Genomic DNA, 27,425 nt, shown 5'->3' with positions numbered 1-27,425 from the left:
ATTACTTGGAACTCCCATTATACATATTTTTTTTTTTTTAGCAGAGGCCCTTGAGAATAAAATGGCAGCTGTTGCAATACTGGCATACTGTCCAACTTCTGGGCCACATCCTGAATGATGACAGCCCATTCCTGCATAATCACTGCTTTCGAGTTTGTCAGAATTCGTGAGGTTTTTTTTGTTCACCTGCCTCTTGAGCATTGACCACAAGTTCTCAATGGTATTAGGGTCTGGGGAATTTACTGGCCATGGACCCAAAATTTCGATGTTTTGTTCCCCAAGTCACTTGGTTATCACTTTTTGCCTTATGGCAAGGAGCTCCATCATGCTGGAAAAGGCATTGTTCTTCACCAAAGTTGCTGTCGGAGGGTGTTTTTGTTAGGGGTCAACAGATGTCGATTTTCCAGGGCTAATATCGATTTTTCGCCTGCTTTTCCGGCTGATAGCAGATATCGGGTGTCGAAATTCTGTACATTTCAAGTTTTTATTTTTGCACTATACTTAAAAAAATATCGCTTTTATTACTGTCACAAGGAATGTATACATCCCCTGTGACAGTAATAGGCAGTGACAGGTACTCCCTATGGAGGAATCTGGGGTTACTGTTCTTTGAGTACTTTATATATTTTAAAACTGGCGCCTTTAGGATGCCAGTAATCCGGAAGTGATGTCATGACATTGCTTCGGGGTTAAGAGATCCGAGACCCGATCAAAGCCGATTCCCGTTTTGTTCGGGTCTCCGGCCAGCCGGCGGGACAAGAAACCCGGGCGGAGTGGTGGGAGGGGAGGGAAGTAATGACAGCCAAGCGGTTGCTTAGCTGCATTGGTTGTTATCACAAAACTGACTCCGCTCCTAAAGAATGGTACTGGGGTGATGCCAGCAGCTGCATGCATCACTCTGGTACAACCCCTTGAAGCAATATTGCTACATTTCTGACCGATACTTTGAAAAATTTGTATATCGGTCCCCGATAATCGGTCGACTGTGGCATTCTTTATTCAGGGCTGTGTGCCCACTCTTGGCTGAGAAGCAACACCACACATAATTGGTCTTGGGATGCTTTACTGTTGGCATGACACAGGACTGATTGTAGTGCTCACCTTTCCTCCCCCAACGCATTTTTTTTTCCAGATTCCCCAATCGGAAAGGGGATTCATCAGAGAAAAAGACTCTACCCCAATCCTTAGCTGTCCAATACATCTCTACCTTTTGCAGAATATCAGCCTGTCCCCGATGTTTTTCCTGGAGAGAAGTGGCTTCTTTGCTGCCCTTCTTGGTACCAGGCCATCCTCCAAAAGTCTTCACCTCACTGTGCATGCACATGCACTCACACCTGCCTGCTGCCATTCCTCAGCAAGCTCTGCACTGGTGGTGCCCCCACCAGTGCAGTGGGAATGTTTGTTTTTTATGGGATTAAGTTCATGCTCATTGCATAGAGGGACTTTGCAATTAATTGCAATTCACCTGATCGCTTTACATAACATTCTGGAGTAAATGGAAATTGCCATCATAAAAACGGAAGCCACATCGGTTGTTATTACAAGAAAACCGACCATTGACTCTAAAAAAATAAAAATAAAATACCCAGTACAACCCCTTGAAACCCGAGGCAGCATATTTGCGTTAAGTCGGCATGAAGGGGTTGATATTTGTGTCAATCTCAAAACTTTTTTTCACGGCTGTAGCATAATACTAATTGTCATAAGTTTATAAATAATTTTCTATTGGATACGTTTTTTTTAGCAGAAAGTAAAAATATATATTCCAGTCTCATTAAAAAGCAAATAATGGTGTTCTGTGATGATAAACGAGATTTACAGCTTCTATGGATAAACTGTTAACCGTGCAGAAAACTTTCACTGATGGACCATGTGTTATAAGACCCTTGATATCTTTCAGATGTTAATACTTGGCTGGAACAGGGTGACTGTTTTACAGAGTTCTGGTCATCTCGCTCTGTAAAACTGTCATCGCTAGGCTTTTAACATAGTGCTTGAAATGAACACAACTGCAAGAAGAGATTAAAGGGGCAATCTGTGCTTATTAGAATCTAAGCGGTTAATGGTTTCCCTGGGTCACAGATTTGTTGTCATGGGAAAAAAAAAAAATATTAAACGGTAGTAATAAAATTCTGTACCAGGTCTTGCTTATTTTACCACCTAAAAGGTATTTGCAACTTTTGAGACAGTTATTAATAGTGGTGGTCATGTAAGTATTTACCCCCCTCGAACCTTTCACATTGTGTTATGTTACAGCTTGGAATTAATTAGATTTAATTGGCCATGTTGACACCTTGACATTGCAGAAACTTTTTTGGGACACTAAAGGTAAATAGAAAAGAAATCTGTTGGTTGCAAATCAACTGTTGGTTGTAAACCCTCGTGTTTTTTCATCTTAATTTATCCTATGCATTAAGGAAAAAACACCTGACAGCGACCAGCCCTCCCAGTCCCCCCGTTTTTACTTACCCGAGCCCTGGAATTTCCCACGGCAGAGATTCGCTCTTCCTCTGCTTGGGGTTCTCGGCTCTTGATTGGAAAGATTGATGGCAGCGCAGCCATTGGCTCCCACTGCTGTCAATCAAATCCAATGACACAGGGGCGGAGCCAAGTCCTACATTCGACGTCTATGGACTCCGGAGCACGCCCTCAAGGTAACCCCCCCGGGAGAACGCTTCTCCTAGGGGGTTTTACGATGTGGGGAGGTGCCACCGAGGGACCCACACTGTGCAAAACGAACTGCATAGTGGAGGTAAGTACGATATGTATGTTTAAAAAAAAAAAAAAAAAAACTTGAAGCTTTACAATCACTTTAAAGGAACACTAAAGGTTTGTTTTTTATTAGATCAATTGATTGCTGTAAGCTAGAGCATTTAAATATCACTTACCTCGTTTTTCCTTTTGACCTCCAAAATACAGTAATCCAGGTTTGAAAATGCCATTTCCTGTCACTCCTCTTCTTGCTTTCCACCAGCATCTGAGCCGTTTTGCATGGTGGAAAGCAGAATGTGCTCACCCCCTCCCTATGACTACAGCCCTGCGTGAAGATGCTCTCTTATCCCTCACAGGCATGGAGGCTAAGCCTAATAGGAACTGTAGTTCTCATTAGGCCGTGATGTAGCAAGAATGAATGCGCACCGCAAACCAGGAAGTCAGTGAAAATAATGATTCAGGAGTGACGGAGGTGAATAAAACGGCTCAATTTCAACAGGTATCAAACTAGTTATAATGCAAAACATTACTTTTTACTTTATCAGCTACTGTCAGACTTTCATTTAGGAGGAAAATATTTTTGTCTTTACAGCCCCTTTAAGTATTTTCCATAATGAGTCAAGTAATTTGTTACTGCTGCTGCAAGTTGTTTGAAATAAGTCCCTTTCTGATTTGCCCATTGTAAGCCAGCATTTGCTGCATATTCTTGGAGACATTTCACTATCCCTTCCAGATTGGATGGGAGAACTTTGGTACACAGAAATCATCAATGTTCAAATCTTGCCATAGACTTTAAATGAACCGAGTACCGCATTACTTTTTTTTTACCATTGCAAAACATTCAGGTTCTTTAGTTTAGACCACTGCGGTGTAGGTTTGTCTGTTTTTGTAACGGTTGTCCTTCTGGGGGGTAAATGTCTCTTGTGGACTGATTTTCCTCTAAAATTGCAGTTTTTTGACTCCATCCATTTTGCTTTAGAGCCTGATCAGTTTTTCAGTCCCTTGTGGTCAAAAGCGTCTCCACAACACGATTCTACCGCCACCATACTTCTCCCTGGAGATGGGTTCCTCATGTCAGCAAGAGTTATGAACAGACAAAAGAGCAAAATGTGCAGACTAAGTGTAGTGGGTGCGTAAACATTTATTAAGGTGAGGTGTTTAGCAACTCTCATAAAGTAAGACGAATTATTATTATTATTATTATTATTATTATTATTATGCATCATGGTTTGCAAAAGGATTCACAACTGGGGAGAAACCATGAAAAATGTCACAGAGCTGGCTTAAAAAAAGAGATGTTGCCAGCCCCCTCACGCCTTCCTGTCTCACCCCTTCCTGTCTCACGCCTTCCTGTCTCACGCCTTCCTGTCTCACGCCTTCCTGTCTCACGCCTTCCTGTCTCACCCCTTCCTGTCTCACCCCTTCCTGTCTCACCCCTTCCTGTCCTCGACTTTGCACCATCGATTCACACATCCTGCTTCCTATCCTGAGGCTGCGTGGTCGCCCTAGCTAGTACACTCCACTCCTTGAAGTATCTCCATCTTGGGATGCCTCCTCTTCCCAGCTGCAGATTCTCCAGTGACTGTAATGCATGAGATCATCCACACACTGTGAGTTGCCAATTATTATGTGCTGTATCCACCTCCTCCACCTTTCTGCACTTAGATTGGTACCTCCTTGCAGTTTCTTTTAGCTTTTACCAGTGCCATCCAGACCATATCCCATATATCTATTGTGACAGTTTCCTTGGTGTCCTCCCCAGCTGGAATCCTTTTGAAAACCACGATGAGCATTATTTATCTTTATCTGAGTTGCTAATTGCCTTCCATTAATAAATGTTTACATACCCACTACACTTAGTGTGTGCACTTTGCTCTTTTTGTCTGTTTGCCGCTGAGAGATTGTGTCAGTCTCTCGGAAGTGAAGCTAGGGTGGATTCTGCAGCAGTTCCTAAAACCATGCGTTTTGCTCCTTCCAACAGTACAGTGTTAGCAGAAGTCCTCTGCCAGGTGCTGGGATGAGAGCTCCGGCACCCAACAGAAAGTTTTCGGCGAGTATAAGAGTTTGTGTTTTATGTATATTAAAGATCGCATCTATGGAGTTACATTTTAATCCTACAGTATATAATTTCTTGGAAACGACAGCAAATCATAGACAAACATGTCGTTTTAGTTTCTGAGCCTTTGTATAGAATTTTGGTCATTTTGACAACAGTTCTATTTCAGCAACTGTTTTTGGTGTCAGGTTAGTTTTGAAATAAATAATTGCTTGTACTTTTCTTGCAATGAAAGGCCAAAAAAAATTTTCTTTGATCGACAAAAAACTAAGAAGAAATATCCACAAAATGTGCTCAGTGGCTTTGAGATTCAACCCTCCCCCACACTATCCAAACAAAAATGGATTGTCTTTTCTTTTATTCTGGCGTTCATTTAAACTGCCCTAAGGCTGGCCATAGATGATATGATTTTCTTTCCTTGGTGGAAGGAAAGAAATGGCTTAAAGGGGTTGTAAAGGTAAAAAAAAAATCCTAAATAGCTTCCTTTACCTTAGTGCAGTCCTCCTTCACTTACCTCATCCTTCCATTTTGCTTTTAAATGTCCTTATTTCTTCTGAGAAATCCTCACTTCCTGTTCTTCTGTCTGTAACTCCACACAGTAATGCAAGGCATTCTCCCTGGTGTGGAGTGTCATGCTTGCCCCCTCCTTTGCACTACAGGAGAGTCAGGACGCCCACTCCTTTGTCTATCTGCAATTTGGAGAGTGTCCTAACTCTCCTGTAGTCCAAGGGAGGGAGCGAGCACGACACTCCACACCAGGGAGAAAGCCTTGCATTACTGTGTGGAGTTACAGACAGAAGAACAGGAAGTGAGCATTTTTCAGAAGAAATAAGGACATTTAAAAGCAAAATCGAAGGATGAGGTAAGTGAAGGAGGACTGCACTAACCTAAAGGAAGCTATTTGGGGGGAAAAAATTGTACCTTTACAACCCCTTTAATTCCCCCATCAATAGTCAGTGTTGAAGAGAGAATGCCTCCCACTGTGCTACTGTATTCTGCCAGTAGGGGGCATAGAGCGCATTCCCAGCTGGCCGAATACAATGGTTACTGGTAATGGCTATAGCCACTGGCAGTAACCGTATATATATAAAAAAATAAAAAATCTGATCTGCTGGATCGACTTGGGTGCAAGCAGCCTGCCAATACATAGATAGAATTTTTTATTTATATATATATATATATATATATATATATATATATATATATATATATATATATATATATATATATATATATATAATCTCCTGTATTTATTGGCGTATAACACGCACCCTAACTTTAAGAGGGAAGTTTCAGGGGAAAAAAAATTCCACAGCCCCCTGCGTATAACACGCAGGCCCAGTTTACCCTCTATTTTCAGGGTAAAAAAGTGAGTGTTATATGCCAATAAATACTGTATATATTTAAAATTTAAAAAAGGAATAAAGCTGTGTAGCTCACTTTAACCACTTCCTGGCGGCCGTACGACTATATACAGCCGCAGTGTGGTTCTAAATCTCTGGGACGCCGTCTTTTTACGGCCTCTGCGCCTCCGGGCCACTGGGGGGCGCGCGCCCGCCGCATCACTGAGATGCCGAATGCGCGTGCCTGGCAGCCGCGATGTCCGCCAGGCACCCGCGATCGGAGGTTACAGAGACAAGGACGTGGATCTGTGTGTGTAAACTAAACTACTGAATACGTATCAGCCTAGACTGAGAAACATTTTTTTTTTATGGGCTATTTATTATAGCAACAAGTAAAAAATATATATTTTTTTCAAAATTGTCGCTCTTTTTTTGTTTATAGCTCAAAAAATAAAAACCGCAGACGTCCCTGACTTCTGTGCCCGGCGGCCTCAATCGCCGCCGGGCACCCTCGATTGCTCGTTAGAGTGAAGACTGGGAGCTGTGTGTGTAAACACACAGCTCCCAGTCCTGTCAGGGGAGTAATGCCTGATCGTCTGTTCATACAATGTATGAACAGCGATCAGTCATTTCCCCTAGTGAGTCCACCCCCCCTACAGTTAGAACACACCCAGGTAACATACTTAACCCCTTCCCCGCCCCTAGTGTTAACCCATTCCCTGCCAGTGGCATTTTTATAGTAATCAATGCATTTTTATAGCACTGATTTCTATAAAAATTACAATGGTCCCAAAAATGTGTCAAACGTGTCCGAAGTGTCCGCCATAATGTCGCAGTACCGAAAAAAAATCGCTGATCGCCGCCATTACTAGTAAAAAAAAATATTAATATAAATGCCATAAAACTACCCCCTATTTTGTAAACGCTATAACTTTTGCGCAAACCAATCAATAAACGCTTACTGCGATTTTTTTACGAAAAATATGTAGAAGAATACATATCGGCCTAAACTGAGGCAAAAAAATCTTTTTTTTTTCTATATTTTTGGGGGGATATTTATTATGGTAAAAAGTAAAAAATATTCATTTTTTTTCACAATTGTTCTATTTTTGTTTATAGCACAAAAACTAAAAACCGCAGAGGTGATCAAATACCACCAAAAGAAAGCTCTATTTGTGGGAAAAAAAGGACGCCAATTTTGTTTGGGAGCCACGTCGCACGACCGCGCAATTGTCAGTTAAAGCGACGCAGTGCCGAATCGCAAAAAGTGCTCTGGTCTTTGACCAGCAATATGGTCCGGGGGTTAAGTGGTTAAACAATGTGATAAAACCTTGAGCTGCTTTGTGTCCCCAGTCAATATTAGTGAGCAGCTGACACTCAACACAACTCCATGTATTCTCTGTGATAAAACAATTTAAATAATAGTGTGCCGCGCTGTATTTCCATAAAGTGAATTAAACCTACAATGACATCAATCCAATGTGTCATACAAAAATCACGTTATAGTATCCATACAAAATCCACAAAATTGGTGTTTTCTTGATAATAAACAGTCCATGCAGTCAAATTAGAAAATTCTAATGAAAAGTGCTCAGACATCTATAGAAAAATCTTCATAATTGCCTTCTTATATTCTTATATTGGGATTAAAGCCGTGCTTCTAATCCTGTGCATATGGTGCTCCCCCTCCACCATGTGTGCTCTCACCTTGTTTCCTGTGACCTCACAATTACATTTTATCAAACAGCGCTTATCTCCCTCTGGGACTGGGGTAGGTGTCTATGATTAAAAATGGCTATCACTTTATTCCACCAAGTGAACACTTGCATAAAAAGGTGCTTGAAGTGCACCACACAAAAAAAAAAAGCATGCTGTAACGCGCCGCTACCGTGGATCAACAGTGAGATATGGCTGTACACTTTACCATTTTCTTCCAAACATAATTCCGGTCAGAGCGTCGTGACGTCAGGTGCCCCTCCCCTACGCGTTACACCACATAGTCACGTGCCTTCTTTGGGGATTTTGGTCACGTAGGGGAGGGGCACCTGCTCTTCATAGACACCTACCCCATTTCCAGAGGGACATAAGCGCTGTTTGACCAAACCTTATTGTGAAGTCACAGAAAACCAGGTGAGGGCACACCTGGTGGAGGAGGAGCACCATATGCACAGGATTAAAGCACAGCTTGAATCCTAATATAAGAACTTAATTGTGAAGATTTCTCTGAGCACATTTCATTTGAATTTTCACATGGACTGCATGAACTGCTTTTTTTTTTTTATAAGAAAACGCCAATATTGTGGATATTATATGGATACCATAACACAGGATTTTTTGTATGACATATTGTGTTGATGTAATTGTAGGTTTAATTTACTTTATGGGAACACGGCGCAGCACTCTATTTACTTTATATGGTTTGGGTGCATGTTAAAGCGCAAAAAATAGTCCCATTTAAAGTACAACATTTTGGGCTAGATTCAGGTAGCAGTTACGGCGGCATATCTCCAGATACGCCGCCGTAATTTCAAATCTTCGCCGGCGTATCTTTACGCAGATTCTCCAAGGCAGATACGTCGAAAAAAATAGGTTTCCTCCGCCGACGTAACTTGAATGCCGCGGCGTATAATTGTGTGCATTTTTCCGCTGGCCGCTAGGGGCGCTTCCATTGTTTTCGGCGTAGATTATGCAAATGACCTAGATACGCCGATTCACAAACGTACGTGCGCCCCGCGGTATTTTTTTACGTCGTTTGCGTAAGGCTTTTTCGGCGTAATGTTGCTCTTGCTTCTATGAGGCGCATGCAATGTTAAGTATGGACGCCGTTCTCGCTTTGATTTTTGAATTTTTTACGTTGTTTGCATAAGTCGTTCACGAATAGGGCTGGACGTAATTTACGTTCACGTCGATACCAATACGTCGTTGCGGCGTACTTGGGAGCAATGCACACTGGGATATGTACACGGACGGCGCATGCGCCGTTCGTACAAAACGTCAATCACGTCAGGTCATCATACATTAACATAAAACACGCCCCCCCCTTCCACATTTGAATACGATACGCTGCGCCACCGTTAAAATGCGCGCCCCTACCTGAATCTAGCCTATAATCTTTTTCAGCGGTGGGAGGGTTAAACCTTTTCTACATGTAATGCACTTTTTTTTTTTTTTTGCTCTACAAAATCCCTAGCAGAATAAATCCAAAAAAAGTTCACAATCCCCTTCGGTGTTGCGGTCGTTTAGTAGAAAAAATAACTGTTGTTTAATTTAATTTGCTTGTTGCCAAAAATCTGGAAGATAATTTTCTGTGTGTAAACGTTCTTTTCTTTCCCAGAAGCAGACCTCTAACAGGAGGTGAGGGCAAGTGTGCCGTCTTCTGGGATTCTTGGAGTTTTCTTGCGTCTGTACTTTTTACTTTTGTCTATTCAAAGGGGAAAAGGTCTCCCTGTCAGCTAATATAAAAAGCCTGCACAAAATCTGAAGGGATACGTAGAGGAACAAAATGTATTTTCTTTTGTATAAATAATACGGATATGCCAAGTAATGTAGTTCAAGAGGAACTATGGAACCAGGTAAAATAATTTATATAAGTAAAAAATTGCGCAAAACTACAAAAACAAGAAAATTTTAGGCAGCCAACACAACAAAAGGACAATTGTGGAAAAACATAGAATTAAAGTGTAGCGCCAATACAAAAAAACGCCTATTATGGCGGATCGACAACCTTCTGATAGTGTGATCAAAGGTTTAAATGGTAAAATAATTCACTGAACTGCTGATACTATGATGGCGATATCCAATATTTTTCAGTTTTTTCCAACTCCGTCCTGCGTCCACACGGCAAAGGTTAATGGCTTGTTTTGTCTCGGGGGGAGGAGAAACTCTTTATTTCTCATCCTATATATAAACACACGGATAAATTCGCCCCCGTTCTCTTTCTGTTTACTAAAGTGGAGTTCCACCCAAAAATGGAACTTCCGCTTTTCGAAAACCCTCCCCCTCAGGTGTCGCATTTGGCACCTTTCGGGGGGGAGGGGGGTGCAGATCCCTGTCTAAGACTGGTATTTGCACCCACTTCCGCCAACAGGGCCGTTTGAAGGAATTTGGGGGCCCCAAGCAAAATAGGGGAGTCCCCAAGTAACCCCCCCCCCCCCCGCATGCAAAGCCTACGTTAACGCTACACAATTTTTTTTCCTATTCTTGCCTCCCCTTCATCCCTGTAGGCTGCCACTGTAGCGTGGCCGAGCTCCTCTTCCCCCTGCCTCTTCCCCAGTCCCTTATCAGATAGTGCCCAGGCCGGGTACCGTGCGGTACAGGAGATTCAGTTTCCTGTCTTCCCAGCCGGACTGAAAGGAAGTGAGCACTCAGTGTGCACTTCCTGTCAGTCCGGCCGGGAACAGGAAACTGAATCTCCTGTACCACGCGCGGTACCTGGCCGGACTGACAGGACTCCAGGTGGAAGGAAGAGGAGATCGGCCACGCTACATTCTGGAAAGGGGAAGTTGGGGGCCCCAGGCCAGCTCGGGGCCCCAAGCAATTGTTTGTTTTGCCTGTCCTGTAGCGACGGGCCTGTCCGCAAATACACTCCTGCGGCAATCACGCCCCTACCCGCACCCCCCGCTGTCTTCTGGGAAACACACTGTTCCCAGGAGAGAGCGGGGACCAGTGACGCAGTATGGACAGTGCGCAGTAGGGAAGCGGGCAGTGAAGCCGCAAAGCTTCACTTCCCGGTTCTCTCACTGAGGATGGCAGCGAGTGCAGCCGAGGGACGAGCGGTTGCTCGGCCTCAACTGCCAGCATTGCGGATGCGCTGGACAGGTAAGTGTCCATATTTAAAAAGTCAGCAGCTGCAGTATTTGTAGCTGCTGGCTTTTAAAAAAAAAAAAAAATGTTGGCGGAACCTCCGCTTAAGTTGATCTTTCTAGGAATACCGTGTTTCCCCGAAAATAAGACACTGTCTTATATTTATTTTTCCTCAAGAAAACACACTATGGCTTATTTTCAGGGGATGTCTTATTTTATTGAAGCTTTTCCCCCTATCCCCTGGTGTTTGTATGGGGTGAGAGACTGTTGCTGGTCAGTGCTGGGGAGCAGCTTTACTTCTTCCCCTGAGGACAGAGCGTCCTGCTCCTCACTTCACTGAGGAGACTTTTTACTTTCACTTTCAGCGGGACCTGACAGGGGGAGCCGACCTTATTGATGGGGCTGCCGACACCTCTCTGGTCACCTAGAGATACCGTAGCATCTGTCACCATGGAGCAGATAAGAAGGGCTGCTTGACTTCTTTACAGCTCCGCACCAGTACACTACGGTACATACGCATATCACGTCTTGTTTACCGCTCCGCGCCGCTACGCATAGTCGCGCCTATCACTACGTCTTATTTTCGGGGGTATGGCTTATATTTCGGAAATGCTTGAAAATCCTGCTACGGCTTATTTTAGGAGTACGTCTTATTTTCAGGGAAACACGGTAGATATTATCCCTGTCTGCAGTTTAGTGTCAACAAGCACAAATGTTCCCTTGAATGTTTATGGAAAAATAAACCCTCTGATACACATGGTTGTATTCCAGTTATTTAAATCCTCCCTTTTGCCGGAACAATTAGTTTGTGTTCTGCCTTTTTTTGTTTTTGTTTTTTCATCTTTTTGTTTTCTTTTTGTTTGACTTCTTAAACTTTGAGTATAACTTCTGCTTTCCACGGATCCTTATGTATTCATTTTGTTAGAGGGGGAAGACCGGGAGTTTGCATTGTCCTGTTCACAGCTAGGCACGTTCTCTACATGGAGTTTGTATTTGCTTCTGCTAAGTGCTCCTTTTTTTATCAACTGTTAAGTTAATACAAGGCATTCTTTGGTTGAGGTGAAGAGGGCAGTGATGTCACGATCACCACCTCATCAAATACAAAAATGTATTGTATTCATTGAAAATAAAATACAAGGAGTTGTAAGTGGTGCCTTCGGCACAGAACCCATAAGGTTACTGCTCCTGTATGTAGTGTGGACTACTGCTGTGATTTACAGCCGCCCCCAGCATATCCGATTGGTCTAGTTTGGCTCGCTGTAAGTATCCCTATGTAAATATGCAAAAAAAAAATATTCTGGAGTTCAGCTTTAATGTCCCCAGGAGTAAGTAATTCTTTAAGTGATTCTGTGTTCTGGTAATGTTGGGGCTCATTTACACTTGTGGATGCATTACGACAAAAATGATCCCCTGTGTTGTGCTCAACAGGCACTCCACCCCATTCACACTTGTGCGACTTGTCATACGACTTTGGACATCAAAGTTGCAACCCTACAGTGCCTGCCGCCGAGAATGTGTTTTTAGCACGACAGCATCGCGCTGATTCTCGGCGACAGGGTGCCGACATCTCGCACTCGCTGGAATAGTAAAAGCACATTCCAGCGAGCGCGTCATAGAAGCGACGGGAATCGACTTGGATTCCCGTCAATTCTACACGTGTGCGGCGTTCGGTATGAATCCTGAGGGGGAACTCCCCGCCGGATTTTAAATAAAAATCCGGCATGGGTTCCCCCCTCAGGAGCATACCAGGCCCTTGAGGCTGGTATGGGTTGTAAGGAGACCCCCCTACGCCGAAAAAACGGCGTAGGGGTCCCCCTACAATCCCGCTGTCCGGTGCCTTCTCCTTCAGGGCTGGCCGCCGCTATACTAGTCTGGTATGGATACGGGTCTGGTATGGATTGTAGGGGGATCCCTACACCGTTTTTTCGGCGTAGGGGGGTCTCCTTACAACCCATACCAGACCTAAGGGCCTGGTATGCCCCTGGGGGGGAACCCATGCCGGTTTTTTATTTAAAAATTGGCGTGGAGTTCTCCCTCTCAGAATGCATACCAAACGCCGGCTAGAATTGGTGGGAATCCAAGTCGGATCTCCCGTCGCTTCTATGACGGCTTTGTCTCCATCGCGGCAAGCCAGCTTGGCGCTGGCTCCCGCGATAGGGTTCGTAGGTGGTCAATCTCGCCGAGAAAGGGAGCGAGATTGACACAATATCGCGGTCACCCACTGTATGTTTTCCAATGATAACTATTCATATACAGTATCTCACAAAAGTTAGTACACCCCCTAACATTTTTTGTAAATATTTTACTATATCTTTTTATGTGACAACACCTGAAGAAATAAAAACTTTGCTACAATGTAAAGTAGTGAGTGTACAGCTTGTATAACAGTGTACATTTACTGCCCCCTCAAAATAACTCCACACACAGCCATTAATGTCTAAAACACTGGCAACAAAAGTGAGTACACCCCTAAGTGAAAATGTCCAAATTGGGCCGATTAGCTATTTTCCCTCCCCGATGTCATGTGACTCGGTGTTGCAAGACTTGTTGTTATGGCTCTCACTCTCTCATACTGGTTACCGGAAGTTCAACATGGCACCTCATGGCAAAGAACTCTCTAAGGATCTGAAATAATTCAGGTGAGGAGTACAAAGACAAGTGTGACTAGCCTACAGTCAAGTATGGCGGTGGGAGTGTCATGATCTGGAGAGCTACAGTTCATTGAGGGAACCATGAATGCCAACATGTACTGTGACATACTGAAGCAGAGCATGATCCCCTCCCTTCGTTGACTGGGCCGCAGGACCGTATTCCAACATAACGACCCTAAACACACCTCCAAGACAACCACTGCCTTGCTAAAAAAGCTGAGGGTAAAGGTGATTGACTGGCCAAGCATGTCTCCAGACCTAAACCCTATTGAGCATCTGTGGGACATCCTCAAATGGAAGGTGGAGGAGCGCAAGGTCTCTAATATCCATCAGCTTTGTGATGTAGTCATGGAGGACTCCAGTGGCAACCTGTGAAGCTCTGGTGAACTCCATTCCCAAGAGGGAAAATTAATGGTGGCCACACAAAATATTGCCACTTTGGGCCCAATTTGGATATTTTCACTTAGGGGTTGTACTCACTTTTGTTGCCTGTGGTTTAGACATTAATGGCTGTGTGTTGAGTTATTTTGAGGGGACCGCAAATTTACACTGTTATACAAGCTGTGCACTCACTAAATTGTAGCAAAGTGTAATTTCTTCAGTGTCACATGAACATATATAATAAAATATTTGCAGTGCGACAAGTGGCACCCATCCGAGGTTGCACTCCTAATTTAAGCGACTTTAGAGTCGTACAAACTGCATGCAATACATGTGTTTAGTGGTGCAGGTTTTTAGGGGTTAAACAGTAGGTAAGAAGGCAACATAGCATCTCCTCATTGCCTGTCAAACCCCCTACTAAATGGTGATTCACTGCGGCTCATGCTTTAAACTAGCCCTTATGAAAAATGTTGGTGCTATGTTAACCACTTCACCCCCGGACCATATTGCTGCCCAAAGACCAGAGTACTTTTTGCGATTCGGGACTGCGTCGCTTTAACAGACAATTGCGCGGTCGTGCGACGTGGCTCCCAAACAAAATTGGCGTCCTTTTTTTCCCACAAATAGAGCTTTATTTTGGTGGTATTTGATCACCTCTGCGGTTTTTATTTTTTGCGCTATAAACAAAAATAGAGCGACAATTTTGAAAAAAATAAATATTTTTTACTTTTTGCCATAATAAATATCCCCCAAAAATATATAAAAAAACATTTTTTTTCCTCAGTTTAGGCCGATACGTATTCTTCTACCTATTTTTCGTAAAAAAAAATCGCAATAAGCGTTTGGTTTGCGCAAAAGTTATAGCGTTTACAAAATAGGGGGTATTTTTGTCATTTTTATTATTTTTTTTTACTAGTAATGGCGGCGATCAGCGATTTTTTTTTCGGTATTGCGACATTATGGCGGACACTTCGGACACCTTTGACACATTTTTGGGACCATTGGCATTTTTATAGCGATCAGTGCTATAAAAATGCATTGGATTACTATAAAAATGCCACTGGCAGTGAAGTGGTTAACACTAGGGGGCGGAGAAGGGGTTAAGTATGCCTGGGTGTGTTCTTACTGTGGGGGGGGGGGTGGCCTCACTAGGGGAAACACTGATCCTCTGTTCATACATTGTATGAACCGAAGATCAGCATTTCCCCTGCTGACAGGACCGGGAGCTGTGTGTTTACACACACAGCTCCCGGTCCCCGCTCTGTAACGAGCGATCGCGTGTGCCCGGCGGCGATCGCGCCCGCCGGGCACGGGAGTCGGGGGCGCGCGCGCGCCCCTAGTGGTGGCTGAAAGAGCCGACGTAGAATGACGTGCTCTCGCCCAGGAGAGCCAGCTTGCCGACGTAGAACGGCGGTGCGCGGTCGGCAAGCAGTTAATTAATAAATACCTTTTTGTAAACCCACTAATGGCTATATACATGGGTGCCTGCAGTTGCTTTTTAATTGTTTTCTGTTATGATCACCATTATTTTTTATTTATTTTTTACGTTTTTGATTTTGTTTGTTTTACCCATTTTAAATGGATAAAAAAAAAATCCATCACATTTATTATAGGCAGCTAAAGAGTAGGGATGAGCTCAGGCATGTTCAGACACAAATCTGTGCCCCTTGAATACGCGTGGCTATGGGGTAGGGAACGCCTTGACCACTTATGATTGGCTGTCCTCAGTGACAGCTTCCTGGAGGGATAGCTCAGGTGGGTTCAGACTCATGTCTGAACATGGCTAAGCTCATCCCTACTGAAGAGCAGACACCAACGCGTATCAACAAATCTGTATTATTCCTCCAATACAGTTTTGCTGTAACTGGGAGCTCCTAACCCAAGGTACACTGTTCATGTATTTCAGTCCCTGACTTCTTTGACTTGGTACTAGGCTCTGCTTGGCATACGCCACACTGCGCAGGTGTGAACGGGGTCTTGCACCTTCATACAAATAGCAATTATATGTAGAGGAAAGAAAATCTTGTCACAGCCAAAATATTAGACTTCAGCTGATGGTTCAACATACTTTGTAAGCACATTGCTCTTTAAAGCTAAACACCCTTTATGTGTTTTTTATTCACATTCAGGTACAGCTACATGATCGACAATGTGATCCTGTTGATTACTGGCACCCTGCACCAGCGCTCCATTTCTGAACTTGTACCCAAATGCCATCCCTTGGGAAGCTTTGAGCAGATGGAAGCTGTAAACATCGCCCAAACGCCTGCAGAATTGTACAATGCCATTCTTGTAGACACTCCACTAGGTAAGCATGGGTCTATTCCATAAATGTGTTATACTGTCTATACTTTAAATATACTATGCTATGTTGCAAACTGTTTTTCCTGGAGGTCCTGCCAGTATCAGAACTTCTTGTTGCAGCCTGCGAAGGTTGCTTTCCTTGCAACTAGCATCAAGTTGTCAGTCTGCCGTGCAAGCTTCTTCAGTATGCTGTTGGGCTGCCTATCTAAAAATAGACCTAAGGCTCCATGTACACGGGACGTTTTTACAACTGATCCTAATTGATTAAACTTGACAGATAGTAACCCGCATTTAAAACCTACGTTTTGCCGCGTTTACATGCCGTGTTTAACTGCGTTTTGCCGCGTTTGCATTTTAGAAGCGTAAAAACAAAAAATGAGCCAAAATGGAAAAACGCGTTTGGCGTCTAAACGTGGTAATCTTCTGCGTCTGAACCCATTTTTTGCTTTCAAAGAAACACTGTTAAACGCAACTGCCTACAAATGGCAATAAACAAGACTGTGTACATGGTCACATAGGATAACATTGAATGGGTTCAGGAGCAGTTGGAAAAAAAGCGTCCAACTGCCTCTGAACGTATGTTTAGCAGCGTCCCGTGTACATGGGGCCTAACATGCAATCCAACGGCTAGCAAAAAGTTCTACTCAGACACAAAGTCTTCCTTACAGTGGGGCTGTGGCTGGACTGCAAGTGTTAACCACTCGTTTTGTCCAGGGAAGAATAGAAAGGCTATACTTGCCCGATACTCTGCTCCACCGGTTAACAGCACTCCCTCACAATCCAGTGGTGGTCTTTTCCTGGCATCCTCATGTCCAGAGCAGGGCTATGGGCTTGATGACATCGGCAACAATCCATGCACAAGACTGCGGGGAGGGGGGTAGCCGCAGGGAGGATTAGGTAAATGCATCTCCGCTATCCAATCCCCTAGACCAGTTGTCCTCAGGGCCCACTAACAGTCCAGGTTTGCAAGATAACTGAAATACATCACAGGTGATAGCATTTGCTGCTCAGTGATTGCGGTATTCTAGTCTGCATCTCCCCAAGGAAATACATAAAATCTGGCCTTTTAGTGGGTCCTGAGGACAGGAGTTGGGAACCACTGCTCTAGACAGAAACAAACATACCCCCTTGCAGTGCAGGCACAGTCCCACTGCAAGGTAAAACTTTTTTTGGTGGGTTTTAACCTCCCTGGCGGTAATCCCGAGTCTGGCTTGGGGTGGAGATACAGTACCATTAGCGGTATCCTCGAGCCAGACTCGGGATCGCATTGCAGTATCCAGGCGGAGTTTACTTACCTTGTCCCCTGGATCCTGCGCTGTCTCCCCGCTGTGTGATCGAGCTGTCTCCCCGCTGTGTGATCGAGCTGTCTCCTCGCTCGATTCACGAAGTGCCGAGTGCCTCCGAGCTCCGTTCCCTGCGACGTAATGACGCACGGGGGGGGGGGGGGGGGGCGCCAAATAAAATAAAAAACACTGTACACATACAGTATACTGTAATCTTACAATTTACATATTTGTATAAAATAATTACACACCCCCTTTGTCACTAGTGGTCTGTCCAGTGCCCTGCATGCACTTTTATATAATGAATACTGTTCTTTCTGCCTGGGAACTGGAGTTTGTCCATAGCAACCAAATAGTGTCCCTTTATATCAAAAGTGGTTTTAAACCAGCTAGAAAACGGCAATAATAAATTAGAATCCCTTGCAGAATTAAGCGATAGTGATTTGTGGGGAAATTCGTTGTCAAACACTGAAAGTAATAATTGTTATTATTACTATATTATTATTTGTTATAATTATTTATAGTTATTTATTATATTATAATTTATGATTTTGTGTTTCAAACTTTTATACCCAGGATGTCTACTAGACTCTTGTTTGGACAGATTTAAGTGCGTTATTCCTAAGAATTACAGGCCTACAATATAAAACGCCAAATTTCCATGTTAAATAATTGTACCGCTTTGAGACCCAAAAATCTGAAAGAATCGTACCGCCGGGGAGGTTAAAGAGAAAGTAAACTTCTTCTTCTTTTCTTCTTCTTCTTTTCTTCTTCTTCTTTTCTTCTTCTTCTTTTCTTCTTCTTCTTTTCTTCTTCTTCTTCTTTTCTTCTTCTTTTCTCTTCTTCTTCTTTTCTCTTCTTCTTCTTTTCTTCTTCTTCTTCTTCTTCTTTTCTTCTTCTTCTTCTTTTCTTCTTTTTCTTCTTTTCTTCTTCTTTTCTTCTTTTTTTTTTTTTTTTTTCCTGCACTGTAAACTAAAGGCATAATGTGTTAGTATGCATTGCAGACTCCTGCTGTGTGACTGACCAGAGCTGCATGACGTCACAGCACACGCTCCTGGAGAAACGGTATGGGCGGCCATTCCTTCAGAGCGCATGCGCCAATGACATCATCAGCGCAATATACAGTAAATATCTCCTAGCGGCGCATGTTAAGCTTTATTCTAGGCTTACCTATAGGTACAAAGTATACAGGGCGGTATACAATCTCCTTTAAGGTGCACACATTTTGATGGGGTTTTAAAGTGACTTTAAACTCTGATTTAAAAAAGGAAACTATTTCATGAAAAATAGATTCCATGACCATTAAGTAGAGGATGTGTATGGATTGTTTTTGGGGACTGATATTTTATGGATTTTAAGGTGTCCTTGCAACAATAGCCTTCGAAATATGAAAACAAACTTTTTTTATTTTAAAGCGTATATACAGCTCAGATGAATTAAATGAAAACACATAACAATTGCACTCCTAACAAAAGCCTTATGGTGTTGATATCCTTGTACACAAGCTCTTAGAAAAATGTTTGCCATCAGCAGCCCTGAAACTAGCATAACACAGTTTGTGGAGGTTAACAAAGCATCTTTTGTATATAGTAGTATGTAAACCGTTGTTATAGTATAAGCCAAAAGTGTAGTAACCATGAATAAACGGATACCTAGCAGTAGGTTAAAGCTCAGTACAGGAAGAATTCTGATTGGTTGCAGTTAATTATTGCACCTTGCCTTTTGCTTTATGAGCTCATTATTCTGAATCTTTAATTGGTTTATGTGTTTTCAGCTGCATTCTTCCAAGACTGCATTTCAGAACAAGATCTTGATGAAATGAACATTGAAATTATAAGGAACACATTGTACAAGGTAAGTGAGGAGTTGGCCTCGGATACAGAAAGAATTACAGCCACTTAATTCTAGTGAAAGAACATGGATTAAAGGATAATCTTGCTTGATTGTCCCAGGTATCATCACTGTTTAGGAGCAGAACTGCAGCAATCATTGGATGAAGAACTAATATTTAGACAGGTTTTGCAGTAGTCTGTCCATAATGTCTTTCGCAATAGTTTTTTTTTTTTTTTGAATATGTTTATTAGGTTTTAAATAAATAGAAATACATATGCACATTACAACTTGTTTTGTAACATTAATACAGAAATGCAACACCAAACAGTGAAGAATCATGTAATCCCTGAATAGGGGGGGAGTACAATCATGTAGGAAACATATACGAGTATATATCGTAACTTGTGAAAGGGAAAGACATACATAGGAACCGGGGAACATGAGGATAGTGTAATGAGCTCTTCCGTCAAGGATCAGGATACTAACAAATGAAATAGAGATGTTGAATGAAAATAAAAAACAACAATCCAACTATATAAACTATCAGACTCTTACATTAAGAGAAAAGAAAAGAAAAAAAAATAGTCAAACCCTATAGGAAATTAGTTGTCCAACAAAAATCTAAATCTACTAGACATTGTGAATTGTAACCAGCACGCCCATTTGCTATGGAATTTTCCTGAGGGATTACAGGATTGGTAAATTAGATCTTCCATATTTGCAATGTGTTGAACCTTACGCAACCAATCAGAGATAGAGGGAGGAGTAGGTTGCATCTTTCGCAATAGTTAAAGAATTGGGTGATGATAGAAGAACTTAAAAGTAAAACGAAAACTCTTCTAGCTTATGAAGATAAGCGTGAAACGAATCCACATTTATGGTCGTTTTTCACAATTTCGCAACGTCCAATTATATCTCACATCGGGCTGCTTTATAGGAGAGAAGAGGGCAGACCTTCAGAAGATCTTGCTCTTTATCTGACGCAATGTTATAGATCATGTACTGGAGGAGCTATCTAAGCATGGCTCAATGTGTGCAATGCGCTTTATTGCCTAGTACACACGATCGGTTTTCCCGACGGTCAAAAGACCGAGGGGAAAACGGAGACCCGGCTTGGTCGCTTTTTCCATTTACATACAGGAGAGCTTTGGTTGGGAAAAACGGCCGTGTGTATGCTCCACCGCAATGTTTCCCATAGGAAAACTGCGGCGGAAATAAACCGCAGTTTTCCTGTCGGGAAAACGGCTAAGGAGCATACACAAAGGAAAACACGGCATCTATGGAAGGCCTAGTACACACGATCGGTTTTCCCGTCAGGAAAACTGCAGTGTTTTCCTTTGTGTATGCTCCTTAGCCGTTTTCCCGACAGGAAAACTGCGGTTTATTTCCGCCGCAGTTTTCCTATGGGAAACATTATGGTGGAGCACACACACGGCCGGTTTTCCCAACCAAAGCTCTCCTGTGTGTAAATGGAAAAAGCGACCAAGCCGGGTCTCGGTTTTCCCCTCTGTCTTTTGTATGGAAGAGGGGGGACCATTTATTAATTCGCCCGTCCTCCATTCATAGAGTGCTTTTCATTGATGGAAGCTTTGGTACAGCTTCTATGAATCCATGAGGGGGCAGAAATGGTGGGAATAGGCAGCACTCTTGATGAGAGCCTATGACGGGCTGTACCTCCTGCAGCTCAGAAAGATTACCACTGCTATGGTGTTTATGTGGACCAAGGGGATTTCAACTGGGACAGCTGGCAAAAGCATAAGGGACACTTTTTTATTAAATGTAAGTACCGTCTCTTACGCTGATTAATTTTTTTTCTTCCGTTACTTAGGCTTTAATTAACTGCAAGAAACAGGGGCAGATTCTCGTAGCTCGCCGCATCTCTGCGGTGGCGTAACGTATCTCATTTACGTTACGCCGCCGCAAGTTTTACGGTCAAGTGCTTGATTCACAAAGCACTTGCCTGTAAAGTTGCGGTAGCGTAGCGTAAATCCCCCGGCGCAAGCCCGCCTAATTCAAATGATCCGGGTAGGGGGCGTGGATCATTTAAATTAGGCGCGTTCCCGCGCCGAACGTACTGCGCATGCGCCGTCCCTAAAATTTCCCGACGTGCATTGCGCTAAATGACGTCGCAAGGATATCATTGGTTTCGACGTGAACGTAAATGGCGTCCAGCCCTATTCACGGACGACTTAAGCAAACAACGTAAATTTTCAAATTTCGACGCGGGAACGACGGCCATACTTAAGATTGACTGCGCCTCATATACCCAGGGGCAACTTTACGCGTCGCAAATCTAACGTAAACATCGTAACTTCACTGCGTCGACCGCGCGTACGTTCGGGAATTTGCGTATTTTGCTAATTTGCATACTCGATCAGGAAAACGACGGAGGCGACACCTAGCGGCGAAAAAAAAATTGCATTTAAGATCCGACAGCGTAAGAGCCTTACGCCTGTCGGATCGAATGGTTATCTATACGTAACTGATTCCAAGAATCAGTCGCATCGATACGACGGCCCAGATTAGGACTTACGACGGCGCACATGGCGTTGCGCCGTCGTAAGCCCTTTCAGAATCTGGGCCTTAGTGCTTCTTAATCTAAGCGAAAATGAACCATTGAACTTTGAGTGATAAATGATTATAGGCTAAATGCCTTGAAATCTGAGAAAAGCCACGTGCTTGCTTTTTAATGCACATACCAATATCTGTTGTATCATGACCTGCACATATGCTGGGTCCCTGTATTGGTAGCAATAGGAGAAAATATTTTCATAAAAGTGCTCTCAGTAAGGCCCCTTTCACACTTTTGTGTGACTTCAAAGTGGCAATATTTTACAGCGATTTCGCCACGATTTCAAGTAATGCCTGTGTAATTGCCATCGGACCAAAGTAGTGCAGGCACTACTTTGAAGTCGTAAGTCATTAAAAATCATGGGGAATGACTTGTCATGGGAAAAGGGAAAATTACTTGTCATGCTACTTCGCAGTCCCAAATCGTGGGACAAGTCGTACAAGTGTGAAAGGGGCCTTAAGCAGGACCTACTGCGCAATGTGCAACCAGGCAACGGAAACGTTTTATCACTTACTCTGGAGTTGCCCCAGGCTCCACGGCTTCTGGACACAGATTGTACAGTTTCTTCATGATACAATAGGCTCTTCCCTCATCTTGCACCCTAAGCCGTGTCTTCGGGGATTTACCCAGAGCCAGATATCAAGAAATACACCAAAATATTTCTGAGTGAAACTATTCTCTGCAAGAATAGGTATAGCAAGGCAGTGGATGAGGATCACCTCACCCGAGTTTGGTGCATGGTTGTCAGGAGTAAACAACAATCTATTGTATAAAAAGCTTATCTTTACACATAGGGGCTGCCATCTAAGTACGCCAAAATCTGGGATAGATGGCTGCAGGCTTCAGAAACCCTTGGCTGATAGGACTATCTTTGCCTAGCCAAGACATTGCATCCTTCATTCTTCATCGCTATTCTATACACCATATGTATCGAGGAAACTGACCGTAATCTGAATATTTTATCGTTATATGTGTTAACAAGTGTTTCACCATGCAACTTGTATATGGGATGTCTGATCTAAACACTTGTTGGTAATATTGTCATTCACACCTGACATTTCCTGTGAAAATTTATTATTTGTAAATTGTAAACCCTTTCTAACTATGAGGTCCTACCTGCCCGCCTCCCTTTCTGCCGATTTGACAACAACTATGAAGGAGAAGGCAGATCCATATGTGAAACTTGTCTCAGCTGTGGGCACTTTACCAAGACAAGCAACAGCAAGAGGAATGCAAAGGCTGACACGGCCCCACTTCCCTTTGCGTTGCTCTTGCCATTGCTTGTCTCGGCAAAGTGCTCACAGCCAAGAAAAGATGCAGCCAATGAATCGGCCTTCTCCTTCATAGCTGTTGTTGGATTGGCAATAGCTGAAAGGGATCTCACAACTAGGGTTAGAAAGCACTTGGACAATGTACTTTGTCCCATGGGGGACAGAACTGTAAAACATTATATTGGGGGGGGGGGGGACGTGTTTTGCTGTGGATTATATGTTGTGTATGTTATTTGGTCAGTCCAAATTATTTTTTTTATAAAGAAATATATGTATAATCTTTTTTTTTTTTTTATGTCTGACTTTCAGGCTTATTTAGAATCCTTCTACAAATTCTGCAAAGGACTTGGAGGAACTACAGCAGATGCCATGTGTCCCATCTTGGAGGTACATGTACATCCTTTATTACTAAACTTTGTGACTGGGTGAACATTTTAGGAGGAACCAAGCACTGAAAGCTGTGGCCCCTCCAAAAATAACAGGCAGAGGGCAAATGATTAGTCACCAGGCTCCCTTGCAACTCAGCGTTTCTCCCAGTTAGTGACTTGCCATGCCTTATTCAACACTGTCTCAATGTGAAATTGGCCATCTTGGTAGAGTTGCACAGGGTTTTGTTTTGGAGTCAGAGCCTCCAGCATTAGTCTCATGCCAAATATCTTGGGACTAGCAGTCAGAGGAGCAGTGCCTTAGATCTCGCTTGCAGATATACAGCTATGAGGCTGTGTGAAGAGGACGACGTGGTACTCTCAAATACATGAAAGTACACTGCTATTATTCAGGAGGAATTTAAGAGCATTTTTTTTAGGGTACTACGCAGGCTCTAGGTATGCACTGATACCTGTTTTTAAGAGCGAGTACCGATACTTGTGCTCAAGTACTCGCCGATACCAATTACGATACCGTTCCGATAATTGCACTGCAAAGAAACGCATGTAATTTAAACAGGAATGTGGTGCGATTCCTGTTTGAATCACATGTGGTATCCCGCACTGCTCCTGTGTGAGCCCAGGCTGAAGTCACTATGGAAAGTCACAGGCACAATTTTTAAACCTGTACAAACAGCAAAGGGAGACTGTAATTCTCAGATTGTGCATCTCTGCTACTGGACGGCAGCACGTGGCTGTATTGAAGGGCTGGTTTTGTCTGTGTTGCAACCTGCCCTTTCACACAGGTCAAACCAGCTGAAAACAAAACCGGACCATCAGCATACTGTAAAGCTGCCCCACAACAGCGAGGCACAATCTGAGAACTACGGTCTTCCCCCGCTGTGTGTATAGGTTTCAATTGTGCCCGTGAAATAGTATCTCCCATTGAGAGATACCTCCTACGATGTGCGCATGCGCTGTGGTTGCGTCAGCCCAGCTGATCGTAAAAACAGCTGTTGTTCTGTGACGTACGGCGCTTGCGTTGTTTGTCCCGGGCACTATTCGATGGGGGGGGCGCTCTTCTCAACAGAGTGATACAAACTGTACTCCACCTCTTATCCTGCCTATCGGTCTCCAGAGTCGTGCCAGCAGCAGGGGAGAAGAGATCTTCGGGTGAAGCAAAACACTGGGCATAATGGTATAGGGCTACTTTCACACTGATGCGCTGCGGTTTGCCCACACCTACCTGCAGCTTTGCTGTGGGTTAGCTGTACTTAGCCATAGACTTCTATTTATGTATAGCCTGCAGGCTTGGTGCACTTTTTGAAAGTGCACCAAAACAGGTGCAGGCGCTTTGGTGCGCTTTCACAAAGTACTCCACACCTGCGGGATATAATAAAAGTCTATGGCAACGCGAACCCAGGAAATGTAAAACTGCACTGCTGCTCCCCTGAAAAGCAATCCAAGTGTGTTTGACGGGTGGTGAGGAAGCGATATGTTGCCTCCTCGCCACCTGATTTAAACCCATGATTGCCATGCACGCGATTGCTACAGGGTAGTACGGCAATTAGAGGTTTAAATCAGTTGTGAGGATGGTGACACAGGATGGTGATTGTTGTCTTTTCCCATGTAGATCTCCACCTCTTTAAGGTTGCCTACTCCAGGACTAGAGTGTCTTTTGTTAGATTTTGGGTTCTTTATCACTCCCCAGCTGAAAGGATCAATGCAGAAGACTGGGCTATGTATATATGTGTTTTTTTTTTTTTTTTTTTTCTGTTCTTTACAGGTACATATTCAAGTACTATTAGGTAGCGATTTTTATAGGGGAGTGAGCCCAGATCAATTAAGAAGACCAACATTTTACTGCATGAATCTGTCTTAATATAAGCGTCGATACCACATGTTTTTTTTTTTTTTAAGTGGCTGTAAACCTCTGCTTGTGACTCTTACCTATAGGTAAGCCTAGAATTAGGAAATATTAGTGGAAATATCTCCTAAACGTGCGCCGTTTTGGAGAAATTTGCTAAACACTGCGCAGATGATGTGATCGGCTCATGCGTTGTTAAAAAACGGCCCTTCGTGACGTTTCTTCACTCGCAAGTGCCGTGACTGGCAGCTCCCATGCGCAAGCGTGGGAGTGACGTCACAAGGCTCTAGGCCAGTCAGAGTCCACGGCTCCCGGAAAGAAGAGGGGTGAAGATAGATGGGGTGACCAGCGGGGACAGCGCAGGCTTCGTTTTCAGGTAAGTGCCACATAATGGACTATTATGCGATGCATACTAGCTCATTATGCTTTTTCTTTGCAGAGGAAACAAAGGAAGTAAAACCCATCAGGTTTTGTTAATGGCCTGGAGGGATTTTGTTTACAGTCTTCAATTATTGCTTCCGTTATTAGAAAACAAATGTCACATACTTCAGTGCTGTAAATGTCAAATGAATTGTTGCAGACACAGTTCCTTTCCTTTCTCAAACCGCAATACTTTTTATATTGTTTCTAGTTTGAAGCCGACCGCCGAGCGTTTATAATCACTATTAATTCATTTGGCACTGAACTTTCCAAAGAAGACCGTGCCAAGCTGTTCCCTCACTGCGGGAAGTTGTACCCAGAAGGCTTGGCCCAGTTGGCGAGAGCTGATGACTACGAGCAGGTCAAAGCAGTAGCTGACTATTACCCAGTAAGTAAATGTTACCCTCTGGTCTTTTTTACTCCTCTTTCCAGTTTGATAATTTGTAACAGCTGAGGGTTTTATTTTGTAACTGAACAGTGAAGTGCATTAACTTACAGTAGGCTATCAGAAATGTGCTGCTGTTTGTCTGAATCTGCATCTCTCAACCCTTCTTACCAGTAGCAGCACCATTTAAAAGTATGCAAAAATCTAGACACACCCCAGTTTAAAATATAAAAATGTTACTTATCAGTGGGAAACCTGAGCCTGGGACAGTGCATGTAGTAACTTCCTTGATTAAATTAACTTCACATTGGAGGTGTCTCTATAAAGGTGTCGCTCCTTCACGACAGAGGCCCTCCTACCCATGAGAGGCGCTCATCACACAAACGCCCCAATACATCAAAGACCCTCTATAAATGAGTCCCCCCCCCCCCCATTACAGGGCCCCCCTTGTCACAGGACACACAATCCCCCATCATAAAGCGCCCCTCCCCCGTCTTTTGGCAGCAGAGGGCAGGAGGTGGAGGAGCTCTAGAGATGGCAGACGTTGGTCTTCTTCTGCGTGCTTGGGAGCAGCTCTCATGCCACCTGCCCTAGATCAGAGTCATGTGTTGCCGTGGTGTGGGAGAGCCATAGCAGGAAATTACGCCATTTGTCCTGCTGCTAGAGCATTATTGGTTGTCATGGTGCTGTCGGGGCCATTCGTACCATGGCAACTCATGACGCCATGATCCAGAGCAAACTGGGTCTGATGTTTGATGTTTGGGTCTGGTGGTTGATAAACACTGGTCTAAATAATGTTCGCTTAAAGGAGAACTCCAAGAATTAACAGTGTTTGATAGTAAAACTACTTGGAACCTGCATTTTGTGTTTGGGAAAACCATCTGCAAATGTTTCACAATCGGTTCTCATCCCTAAAGTTGAACTCCAGACAGATGTAAAAGGCACACATTATTGAAGGTCTGTAATCATTACTACCTAAGTAAATGTGTTTTTTTGGTTTTGTTTTTTTGAATGGAAGCAGTATAGGTGCCCCTGTATTTGACTTGTTATCAGCTTCTTGCAGGCTACTGTACAGTTTTTACAGCAGAGCCCAGGGAATGGGTAGAAGAAGCAGTACAAGGAGCCAATTAAGTGTGCTCTAGTGCAAGTTGCATACTGATAGTGGTAAAGAGTTTGCTC

At 43.4% G+C, this 27,425-nt stretch overlaps 1 protein-coding gene across 1 annotated transcript in view; it reads left to right on the top strand.

Moving 5' to 3' along the window:
- The window catches only part of LOC120917631 (V-type proton ATPase subunit d 1), a 120,304-nt gene that overhangs the window by 78,149 nt on the left and 14,730 nt on the right, over positions 1-27,425 (top strand). Inside the window, exons 3-6 of the mRNA XM_040329080.1 lie at positions 16,076-16,254; positions 19,308-19,387; positions 23,519-23,596; positions 26,073-26,249. Of these exons, the coding sequence (XP_040185014.1) occupies positions 16,076-16,254; positions 19,308-19,387; positions 23,519-23,596; positions 26,073-26,249 (514 nt within the window). The remainder of the gene's footprint in view (positions 1-16,075; positions 16,255-19,307; positions 19,388-23,518; positions 23,597-26,072; positions 26,250-27,425) is intronic.

Source organism: Rana temporaria, chromosome 11, assembly GCF_905171775.1.
Source record: "Rana temporaria chromosome 11, aRanTem1.1, whole genome shotgun sequence".
Classification (NCBI taxonomy): domain Eukaryota; kingdom Metazoa; phylum Chordata; class Amphibia; order Anura; family Ranidae; genus Rana; species Rana temporaria.
Note: the sequence above shows the minus strand (reverse complement) of the source record. Positions and strands in the feature narration are given on the sequence as shown.